Source organism: Schistocerca serialis, chromosome 2 (genome assembly GCF_023864345.2).
Source record: "Schistocerca serialis cubense isolate TAMUIC-IGC-003099 chromosome 2, iqSchSeri2.2, whole genome shotgun sequence".
Lineage (NCBI taxonomy): Eukaryota > Metazoa > Arthropoda > Insecta > Orthoptera > Acrididae > Schistocerca > Schistocerca serialis.
In genome coordinates, this window is record NC_064639.1 from 756,796,328 (window position 1) to 756,808,914 (window position 12,587).

The 12,587-nt window shown below is 39.1% G+C and overlaps 1 protein-coding gene across 2 annotated transcripts in view; it reads left to right on the plus strand.

The window, feature by feature from the left end:
* Positions 1-10,985, plus strand: part of LOC126457956 (dual specificity mitogen-activated protein kinase kinase 6) — a 54,715-nt gene extending 43,730 nt beyond the window's left edge. For both annotated transcript variants that reach the window (XM_050094689.1, XM_050094690.1), the window contains 3 exons: positions 5,553-5,732; positions 9,138-9,355; positions 10,016-10,985. In XM_050094689.1, the coding sequence (XP_049950646.1) occupies positions 5,553-5,732; positions 9,138-9,355; positions 10,016-10,154 (537 nt within the window). In that variant the 3' untranslated portion in view covers positions 10,155-10,985. The remainder of the gene's footprint in view (positions 1-5,552; positions 5,733-9,137; positions 9,356-10,015) is intronic.
* The last annotated feature ends 1,602 nt before the right edge of the window (positions 10,986-12,587 follow it).

Consider the following 12,587-nt stretch of genomic DNA (forward strand, 5'->3'; position numbering starts at 1 on the left):
CGTGTTACAACAAATTATCTCATATAATCATTTAATATTCTTCTATAAATGGTCCTGCACTTTTTCGATGGTGGATTAATGCAAAAGACGATCAAAATACACTTGCACTTCACTACGGCTAAATCTTTTCAAGTCTTGTAAATCTCTGTATTTTGCAGCAGATATTTTAAGATCACCTGCAAAAAATCAGAATCTCTTAATTTAAATAGCTATATGCCTAATACTAAAAAATACTTATTTCCATAAATAAAAAAAACTTTCAAATCATATTGCTGTAAAAGAATTACTGTACCTTCATATTTAGCGGAGGGTAGGCTGAACTTGTCTTCTTTCAGGCTGGAATCTTACCCTTTCTTTCCACAAAGAAGTAATGAAGCTTGCTCATATGCTCCATTGTAGCTTCCTCTATACTGTACCAGTGCTGCATGGTGTCGTGTGACTTCCAAAAATGGTTCAAATGGCTCTGAGCACTATGGGACTTTACGTCTGAGGTCATCAGTACCCTAGACTTGGAACTACTTAAACCTAACTAACCTAAGAACATCACACAAATCCATGCCCAAGGCAGGATTCAAACCTGTGACCATAGTGGTCGTGCGGTTCCAGACTGAACTGCTTAGAACCGCTCAGCTATACCAGCCGGCTCGTGTGACTTCCAATTCTCTTATTGGCCTGGACTGGAAAGGGAGTTTCTTCTTGTATATTGTATTATCCAAATGCTCTGTCCAGCATTTGATTATCTCTGGTTTCTCCTCAACATCAATGATGACAAAAGGCGAAGGGTGTGTGCGTGAATTGTGTAAAACCTGACACCAGTCCTTTGGAATTTGACATTCCTGAGTTTGGTCTATCATACCAACATTTTTATCACATTCGAGGTACGGATGACCTCATATGGGGAATGTCATCTTTACATAGTCCAATCGGTTTTTCTGTATCAGCAGATGGTGAAGGAATCTGAACACAGTGGCATTCTTGTTTTGCCCTCTGCTGAAGTCGCAGAAGATCTCCAGATGTCTGACTTCTGGATTTAGAAAATTGCGCGCAAAATGATGAAGGAATGATGAAACTTCGTCTGCTCCTTTTCGGCCTGTGCTCTCTGGATACATGTAAAAATAGCTGTCCCCTGTTGCCAAAACATGAACATTGAATATAAAGACAGAAAGCTGTTGTTTATTATAAACTTCATTTGTCATCATATTTGGACAAGGAAAGTTCATTGTTAAGTGCAACCTTTGATGGATTTTTTGACATTCCATCTTTGACTTTTTTTCCTGTCGTAGAACACTTTTTGTTTTCTGAGATGCAATTCATGGGCTGTTTCATTGGATCGAAGTTCGGAATGAAGCCTTACTTTATTTTCAACAGATGATGTTAAAGTCTGTTCCTTCTCCACATTTTTCTTCTTGGCTGGATACTCCTCAGAGGAGCCACAAGTATCAGATCGTGGATATCCAAAACTTATATTGAAATCTGAATTGAATATAGTGCGGTATGTTCTGATCCTGATACGTCTCCTTGAACATATGGAACATTTTTTTTTAAATATTCAAAGATTCTGGTAGATAAATTTTTTCTGACTTTGTCAAACTGTAGTGGCTGTTACGACCTTTAAATGATTTAATGTGCCCTGTTATTATTGCACATGTTTCATCTTTCAAAGCCTGTGGGTGGAATCTGTTTTTCCCTTGGCTGTCTCGTAGAGGTTGATCTCCGGATTTAAGTTTCTTCAGTAAATGATCTACACTGCCCTTCTTTATTTTATGTAATGACATAAATGCTTGCTTGCACACATGTACTTCTTGGACACTTCCATTAATGGTAATACAAACACTGAATTTATATGATGCATCACGAAACTTTGCTTCCTGCTCTTATCTTCTAACAAGGGAACTTCCCCATCGCACCTCCCTCAGATTTAGTTATAAGTTGGCACAGTGGATAGGCCTTGAAAAACTGAATATAGATCAATCGAGAAAACAGGAAGAAGTTGTGTGGAACTATGAAAAAATAAGCAAAATATACAAACTGAATAGCCCATGCGCAAGATAGGCAACATAAAGGATAGTGTGAACTCAGGAGCGCCGTGGTCCCGTGGGTAGCGTGAGCAGCTGCGGAACGAAAGGTCCTTGGTTCAAGTCTTCCCTAAATTGAAAAGTTTACTTTCTTAATTTTTGCAAAGTTATGATCTGTCCGTTCGTTCATTGACGTCTCTGTTCACTGTAATAAGTTTAGTGTGTGTGTTCTGCAAGGCCTATCCACTGTGCCAAGTCATAACTAAATCTGGGGGGGGGGTGCGATGGGGAGGTTCCCTTGTAAGACGCCTGCACTGTACAGGGACCACTGTGATTAAACCACTTCAACAGAGGTTTAGTTAGTGATTTTGAAAGTGGTTCATGTTATTAATAATATTCCTTTTATTTTCATCACTGACAATATCAAAACAATTGTTTTTGCACTTTACATGGTTCTCCTGTTTCAAATGACTGCAATTTTAAACATTTGACGGCATCTCTAATGTGACCATACTTCTTCCTTTTCTTTGTCAGTTTCTTTGATGACATTCTATGTTTTCTTCGCAAGTAGATGAGTCACTGTGTTCTTTATTCATTTTACACATACAGAAAAGAATGCTAGATCTAACTTCCTTCACTAGCTCCACAAAGCTAACAACAATTGTCAACTTATACGCAACAATGATAAAATGACGATAACATTAGTGAAAACAAACCTGCGCAGGCTGGGAATCATTGTCATAAAATTTTATTGTTGCATTCTCTGGGGTTGTCAGGATATTCCCATTTTGCATGGACTTAAGTTTTTTGCCTGCATATGCTTAAAAGATATCAGAATATATCTTGACTCGTCAAGTTTTTGACCAGTTCTGTAAAACCAGCTGAAACTACACTGGCTGGTCTATTAAATTATGAAAAAAAACCAAAATTTTGGAATTTTGGACTTATCAGGTTTTTCCCCCCGGACTCTTCATATGCTAAGTTCAATAACATTGGAGACTATGAAGGTAACCCCCTGCCTGAAGTCATTATGCTACAAGAAGCCAAAATTGGACTTGCTGTAAATGAAAACAAGACAGAATACATCGTAATGACTGATTGTATGGCCGAAAAACCACCACATGACCTGAAGGCATCTAATAAATGTTTCAAAGTTGTCAGTTGCTCCCATTATTGATCAGTGATAATAATGAAACAATGGATTGAAGAAAAGATAAAAGCAGGAAACAAAGCCTATAACAGTATTTGAACTTTTAGGTATTTAAGAGTTGTCTACTTTCAAAAACAACCAAGTTACAAATATACTACTCCTTTGTTCACACTGTTGTTGCATACAGGGCAGAAGTGTATATGAACAACCAAAGGGCATTCTCTTGGAAGAAATGTTATTAAATTCCACAGCAAAATATGCATTTGGCATCCATACAATTTGCTGAAATGTGTAGTGTAGTTTGCACTGGTAGAAACTCTTCATTCACAATAAGAGGTAGCAAATGAAGTATCCAAGTCTTGTATCATAAGTTAATACTAAGACTTGAGTGTGAAGACAATTGCATTTACATCCAGAAAGCATTCAAAACAGCCCCAGATGGTTATAGTATATGTCAGAGTACTGTGGAGGTTGATTGAAGATGTGGGCAGACTTTAGCATTGGCTGACATATCAACCTCCTCATGGACCAAATGGTTTTTGACGTCTGAGGCATATAAAAACGTTCATTTCATTTTGTGAACAAAAAATGGATTCACTATGGAGGTGAGGCAGTGAATGAAATATTGCTTAATTTGGACATGATTAAAATTGGTGTTGGTCATGGAGTGGTTTTCATAAGGTGAAGCATTTGTGCTATTTGTCTGAGGTGATCCAGTTGAATTTCAAGCAATCGGTCTCATTAGCCTTAGAGGAGTGTCAGCCCCAAATCCCACATATGATAGGGAGTGAAGCATCTGTTTCAAGGGTTGATAATGTGTTTGAATTTCGATGAATAGTCACTATGGCCCCACAAAACAGAAAAGTGTGATGTTATAATTTTGTTAACAAGTGAATTACTTCTTTCAAATGAAACTGCCTTTTCAGTTCCAGAATAGTAATTCCATCCGGGCTCTTGGGATCTTCGCATATTCTCAATATATTACTACATAATTGCCTAATTGTTCTTTAACTAAAGATCATTGTCATCCTAAAAACATTTACAGATTTATACTGCTAAGACACTAAATAGCTTATGAGCAGCATAAATTAGCTGAACTTCGGTATGTTGTCATGTCGTAACCACAGTCGCATCCAAATCAGAAAACTGGGTCATCAATGTTAAGTACAGCACTTAGCTCTTAAAGCACCTTTATTATGGATGCAAATATTCAGACAAAACAGCACTACCTCCTGGACATACACCACTGTTATTTATAGAAACATAAAATATTCCAAAATATGCAAACATTACAAACACAAGAAATTTTGGGTACCTTCAACAAATGATAAATGCTAAATAACAAGTAATTGCTCAGGATTGGATTTGAACTGGCAACTTGCAGCGTGCCAGCCAGTGACACTAACCATTACTCGAACATTCCATGCAGCACAACTCGTGGCATTGCTGCTCCTTCTGGAGAAGCAGTGACCCAATGTTTCAGAAGTTCTCTCTGGAACTGACTACAGCATCCTAGATCTAGATCACTTCAGTTTCCTCTATGTGGCGCTGCTGTAAGATACTTGCATTTGAGGCTTGTCACATCCTCTTCACTATGGGTAGCATCAAATGTAGTCCCTCCCATCGAATCTTTGTGATTGTTGGATGAGCTGTCAGTTTCCTTAAACAAGATGCCACCATCATTAGTATGCTCATCAGGACTATAATAGGGCCTCATACTGAGGTCATGGGTGATCTCTTTGCACTTTTGTCTTCTTGATGAAGGGTCATAACCTTAGATGGCTGTCATGGAAAATTCCACAGTCCATACTAGTGAACAAATCCATACCAAGTCTCCTGGACAGTACCTCAGTGGCAGGTGCTTAGCATTATAGTGCATTCAGTCCTTCTCCTGACTGTCCAGGATCTATCTTTGATCCTGATGATGTGGTGTTTCACATTGTCATCCTGAGTATTGCCCCGTTGAAATGGGGGCAGTATATCCAGTGTTGTCATTTCGGCTGCAGGATGGTGAATCAGAACGTTACACCTTTAGTGTCATTGATGGGCATTATTGTATTCCAACCTCTCCATATAACTTCAATGTACACTGAGAGAATATCTACACCAACATCTTGTGAAAGTATCTTGTGAGGCCAGTTGTCTGTGGATGGTAGACAGTTGTCAACCTGTGGGTGACATCATAACGATAAATTCTCTTATACTAGTCTTAGCTGGAAAAGTTTCCCGTGATCAGAGATCAGCGCATGGTGTACTCAGTGCTTCTGAATGATGTCTTCCACAAGAAACAATTAATAAATCATTTTAGTGTAAGTGAAATACTTTAGCATTATTGCTATTCATTTTAGTTTTGTTGTTTTCTAATTTGTTTATTTCCTTTTATTTAGGTTGTTAGTGCATTGCATTATCTGCACTCAAAGCTGCGTGTGATTCATCGTGATGTAAAACCATCAAACATTTTAATCAACAGGAAGGGCGAAGTGAAAATGTGTGACTTTGGAATTTCTGGTTACCTTGTTGATTCAGTTGCAAAGACTATTGATGCAGGATGTAAACCCTACATGGCTGTGAGTACAATGACCCTTACTGTATAAGTTGTCAGTTCCTTATTTAGTGTTCAGAAATAGCTGGGCCTTGATCATTGAAAGCATAGTGCACTCCTAAATTTTTAGCCTTGAGATTTAGGTTATTAGTGACTTCAGTCAAGAGGACCACCCCTAATGCAGTTAATTCAACATTCATTAGAAGCTACACATCCTTCTCTATAGGATAACTAATTCCGTTTTGGTATGTTTTCAGATATACCAAGAATTATCTAAAATATGTACATGCAAAATTTTACAATTTAAGAAATTTGCAGTAATTATGTCTTATTTTCTGGAAAATCTAACTTTCATTTATCTCAAGGACATCCCATTCTTGAAAGCTAAATTTTACGTTTTCCACAGAGAAACCACCCCAAAACAAATACCCCAAATCAGAGCTTTCTACAATTACTTCAGGAAATAATTCTACCTGACCTTTGAACATTTTCCATTACAGTGTAACTTCCTGATAACTTTGAATGTTTTTGGTGCAGTGAATTCTTCTAAACCTTTTACAACCCACAATATTGAACTAGTATACCAATTATCAGGGATGTATGTTAGCCATTTTGTGACAGGCACCACCTGAAGAATGATGAAAACTTTTGCATCTTCTTCTGAAATTTCTACAGTTCTCATGTAAGCAGCCCCTAAAGACAAGTATGGCATAGTGAGAGCCAAGAATTTGTTTTAATTACCTATTACACGTTTAGGGAACTTGACACATTGTATAAACATAATCGGAGGTGGTAAGGTGGGGATTGTTCTAAAATCTGACCACTTCACATGGAATGACCAATACATTTCTTTTGTCATTCACTCATTAGTTTGATTTGTGTGATCTGATGCTTTCATGGCACAGAGATTACTTGAAAATGCTCTTTGTAGTGTGTGAACATGGAAATGTGTGATAGCAATATCCGCTTTGGTTGCTAGTCAGATAGGGGGCAAGTGCAGAGTTCATCAGAAGTACTGCAGCACAGGCGCAAAGGGACCAAATATTAATATTTCTGTTGCATAATACTTCCATTTTGTTTTATTTTGAAAATATTTTAACCTCAAAACAAGTTTCTAGTGTCCTCATTTGCTGTTATCTCATTCAAATTAGCCTAAATTTGATAATCTCTATTTAAAGCACCACAGCTGGCACATCTCATATCTCATGGTGTCCTAAATTTTCTCAGTAAATAGAATAAAATCAAAATTACTTTTTTCCGAAGTAAAACAAAGCAAACAACTCTGATGGACGATTTCTTTTGAGTGGAGATACACTCCTGGAAATTGAAATAAGAACACCGTGAATTCATTGTCCCAGGAAGGGGAAACTTTATTGACTCATTCCTGGGGTCAGATACATCACATGATCACACTGACAGAACCACAGGCACATAGACACAGGCAACAGAGCATGCACAATGTCGGCACTAGTACAGTGTATATCCACCTTTCGCAGCAATGCAGGCTGCTATTCTCCCATGGAGACGATCGTAGAGATGCTGGATGTAGTCCTGTGGAACGGCTTGCCATGCCATTTCCACCTGGCGCCTCAGTTGGACCAGCGTTCGTGCTGGACGTGCAGACCGCGTGAGACGACGCTTCATCCAGTCCCAAACATGCTCAATGGGGGACAGATCCGGAGATCTTGCTGGCCAGGGTAGTTGACTTACACCTTCTAGAGCACGTTGGGTGGCACGGGATACATGCGGACGTGCATTGTCCTGTTGGAACAGCAAGTTCCCTTGCCGGTCTAGGAATGGTAGAACGATGGGTTCGATGACGGTTTGGATGTACCGTGCACTATTCAGTGTCCCCTCGACGATCACCAGTGGTGTACGGCCAGTGTAGGAGATCGCTCCCCACACCATGATGCTGGGTGTTGGCCCTGTGTGCCTCGGTCGTATGCAGTCCTGATTGTGGCGCTCACCTGCACGGCGCCAAACACGCATACGACCATCATTGGCACCAAGGCAGAAGCGACTCTCATCGCTGAAGACGACACGTCTCCATTCGTCCCTCCATTCACGCCTGTCGCGACACCAGTGGAGGCGGGCTGCACGATGTTGGGGCGTGAGCGGAAGACGGCCTAACGGTGTGCGGAACCGTAGCCCAGCTTCATGGAAACGGTTGCGAATGGTTCTCGCCGATACCCCAGGAGCAACAGTGTCCCTAATTTGCTGGGAAGTGGCGGTGCGGTCCCCTATGGCACTGCGTAGGATCCTACGGTCTTGGCGTGCATCCGTGCGTCGCTGCGGTCCGGTCCCAGGTCGACGGGCACGTGCACCTTCCGCCGACCACTGGCGACAACATCGATGTACTGTGGAGACCTCACGCCCCACGTGTTGAGCAATTCGGCGGTACGTCCACCCGGCCTCCCGCATGCCCACTATACGCCCTCGCTCAAAGTCCGTCAACTGCACATACGGTTCACGTCCACGCTGTCGCGGCATGCTACCAGTGTTAAAGACTGCGATGGAGCTCCGTATGCCACGGCAAACTGGCTGACACTGACGGCGGCGGTGCACAAATGCTGCGCAGCTAGCGCCATTCGACGGCCAACACCGCGGTTCCTGGTGTGTCCGCTGTGCCGTGCGTGTGATCATTGCTTGTACAGCCCTCTCGCAGTGTCCGGAGCAAGTATGGTGGATCTGACGCACCGGTGTCAATGTGTTCTTTTTTCCATTTCCAGGAGTGTATAATGACTTAAAACACATGTAGTGTAGTGTAAACAGTTAAAAGAAAATTTCAGATTCTGTCAGTCAGATAGTTCCACTAATTACCCATGCAGCCCCACTCCCCTTTCCCTTGCTGCATTGAGAATCTTGCGTGGTGTGGAACAATGCGGTTACTGCCAGGGTAAGAACTTGATTGGCATGAGATTATATCCTTGACCTCCAAGCATGAAGTGTTAAAGCTGGTGGTTGTATGGTATCATCCCATAGTCTCTAATTAAAACAGTAAATTTGGTTTATGCAAGTGCTGTTCATGAATACAGTTACCTGAATTTACTGATTATACTGAAGAATAACTGTAGTGTGTGATCTACAAGGATAATTTTTTCCAGTGTAAACAAATCGCGTGAATATTCATGTAATATGTAGAATTGTCCGGTAAAGTAAACTTATAATTTATTTTTGAATTTGTGGGTACTCTCAAATTCGTATCTGATGGCTGTGGGCTGCTTGTAAAGGACGTTTATGCCTAGAAAACGTCGCTTTATACCTTAAACAAGAATACAGAATCTATATAGACGTTATTTTGTATCTTTATTGTGGGTGTATATAATACAGACTTTCGTATTAGTAATAAGTTCATTTGTGTGCAAATGTAAGAGTGCAAATTCCCTTAGGTTTTCTGCACGCATAAATAAATATTATTTTTCGTTTGCAGCCAGAGCGCATTGACCCTACAGGCAATCCTTCACAGTATGATATTCGCTCTGATGTTTGGAGCCTAGGCATCTCTCTTATTGAACTTGCCACAGGCAAATTTCCCTATAAAACATGGGGTACACCATTTGAACAATTGAAGCAAGTTGTGAAAGATGATGCACCAAGACTGCCTCCTGATACATTCTCACCAGAGTTCGAAGACTTCATCTGCCAGTGGTAAGAGAGAAGTTGTCACATTTTTATGTGTCAGGGAAAAATATTTATAAAAGTATTATTTCCTCTTTGAAAATAGTTATTTGTTATTAAATTGAAAATTTGCTTGAAAGATGTCTAGTTGTTGTATAATACAGAATTAAAATGCTTGTTTGAGAACCATAGACATTGTTAATAGTATGTGTGGATGCAACACAATGTTCATAAAGTGCACACAGGAGCACAGAGTGCATGCAGTGCTTTTCTCAGATCACAAATGAGTTGTCATTCCTCATGGATGCAGAAAAAGAAGAGAGTAGCTGCAAAGCTATAAATTTGCAATAGCAAAAGATATAATACTTTTAAGTTATGTAAAATGTAATAGTACATGTATTTGGAACACATTCCAAAATTGCTATATCCTTTCCACAAAAGGCACTTATGCCTTCATAAGTAAAGTATTCAGTGCTGCTGCTTTTTTTTCCATTGGTGTTTACATCATGCATAGAATAAATGGATTATTACATTCAGTATGCTTGGCAGCTATTTTTGTATTTTTGCATTTTTGCATTAGTTGGATAGCTCCACTATCCATTGTTTAGATATCTTAAGGTTGTGGGAGAACCATTTTGGTGCATACTAGTACAACTTTAAAGGTGAATGTGTTGTTTCATTGTGTTTCAGCTTGCAGAAAGACTTCACAGAGAGACCCAACTACGAAAAGTTGCTCAAGCATCCTTTCTTAACTCGGCATCAGAATGTGGACGTAAATGTTTCAGAGTTTGTGAGTGAGATTTTAGACCTGAAAGATGAGGAAGCATAGTAACTTCACTCGGGCACATGAAGTACAATATAGAAATACATTGTGCTCAGTATTCCTCAGTTTTTGGAAAACTGCATGTTGTTAAGTTTCTAGTATTGCACCACAGCAAAGATTCCAAAATTTTTCTACTGCCAGATGACACATTGGTGTTAACACTTTGTACATTTGATTCACCTTTGTTTAATAGCCTTGTAAATAATATAGAGGTATCTTACTGTGTAGAAGTGTGCCTTTTGAGTCCAAGCAGTTTTAAACAGTGTTTGAACATCTAGAACGTAAAGTTGTCAGTGTTCTGAGCTGTGTACTGTGATATGTGTAATTTAGGCCATTACTGATTTTCAGTACTTCTTCATAACAGGTGCCTTTGCACGGTGCATTCTGTTGTGGGTTTAAAGTATGTGTTACTATCCTGCAATTTCCTGTTGAATCACTGTAGTGATCAAAGACAGTTTGTAATGATCTATTGCAAATTCTTGAGGTTATCAAATTTTGTCTTGAACTTTGTAAAGCATCTATCTAAGAACATAAAATCCTAACTGTAAATGAGTATCACACTGCAGAAACCAATATTATTATTGGTTATGTTGCAGGACAAAATTTAAGCATTTAGAAATTTGTTGTTGGAAGTGTGCAGTTTTGACACCAGGCAACTGTCTCATTGATTTATCAAATTTGTTTTGTATACTAATATGTCAACTGTGGCAGCTGTGCCTGTCTGCAATGTACTAAGTGCAAAACATAAAGATGTATTTTCGTTGTTGTTGTTGACAAATAAACTGGCATAATTATTGTAGCCAACATAAGAAATATACCACTTGTGCCAGTCCATTAGCATGCGGTTTCTATTCTGTAAAAAAAAAAATCAGCTTGTGCAGTTACTTGACTTGTTAGACTCTTTTTAATTGGAGCCAATTAAAGAAATGAATATCCATATTAAACATGGTTCAAATAACATACTACTATGAACTGATATACTTATTCGATTTTCAAAAGTTTTAACACTTCAGATCATTTTGATCAGCCAGAAACACAAAAAAGTCATGTGTCTATACAAATTAGATGAATGCCTACTGGGGCTCTCAGGTTAACAGTTAACAGTGAAAATACACGCCACAAATTACTTTGTTTGGGACACAACTGCACATCTGACTCTTCAGTTATCAACTGGGTGAAATTCTTTATAAATACTGTATGTTGCAGAAAGTTGTACAATGAATGGAAAATGAAAACCAGTAGGGGGATCGTTGAAAATATGTTGACTGTTCAGATTGCTAGACTGACAGTTGGAAGTAGGCTATTTTGCTGCTTTTCTTAGTTAACTGTGTGTCTTTGATTTTGTTCTTCCAATATAACATGCAAGTTTTTGGAATTTTGTCATATTTCATAGAGGTTTGAAGAGGTAGCACTATTTTCAGTGCCTTTATTTTGTTTGTGCTTAACAAAAGTAAAAATATTGTGACTTTTAAGCTCTTACAAAAGGGGTGCCTTATTTACTCTTCTTAGTTAAGGAGTCAAATTTAAATTAATTTATTAAAGACGAGTATCTCCTCCTTGGATGTATTATTCAGCTCATTCATTTTAAGCTTCAAACCAGTTATTTTTGCAACATTCTACATTGTCAACTTAACTGAATAATCCAAAAAGAAGCATTGTGGCACTACTGATACATTTAATCTATCTGTATGTATTATATTTTTTAGTTAATAAATCAACACATACAGTAATGTTCTTTTAAAATTAACAGAGACTTACCTGCCTTGAGTTGAGACAAACAAGCACAGCCTTTAACAATGAGACTCAAATTCTTAATCATGTCCTTTCAACCACGCCTTTGAACATGCATAAACAAAAAATGATTGGCTTCAAGTCAAAAGGACTAGTCTATTATTGATTTTTAAGTGTTGTTTTGTCTTGGATGCCTCTTATGTACTGAAGGTAGGAATTCAGATCTTTTACAGTATATGATGCACATGCACTTGCATGCACCTCCCCCTCTCTCCCCCCTCCCAGTCCCCCTCACAACTAGACCAACTCGGAAGGCAGAGGAATAGGTGTGTGTGTGTGTGTGTGTGTGTGTGTGTGTGTGTGTGTGTGTCATTGGAGGTGTTCTACCATTACCTGCAGTCTCATTTTCATTTGCTCCTATAATAGAATGAATTCCTCGTATTGTAATAAATTATTGTTGGATATGAAAATAAAAATTCTAAAATTATATATAAAAACAAAGATGAGGTGACTTATCGAACGAAAGCGCTGGCAGGTCGATAGACACACAAACAAACACAAACATACACACAAAATTCAAGCTTTCGCAACAAACTGTTGCCTCATCAGGAAAGAGGGAAGGAGAGGGGAAGACGAAAGGAAGTGGGTTTTAAGGGGAGGGTAAGGAGTCATTCCAATCCCGGGAGCGGAAAGACTTACCTTAGGGGG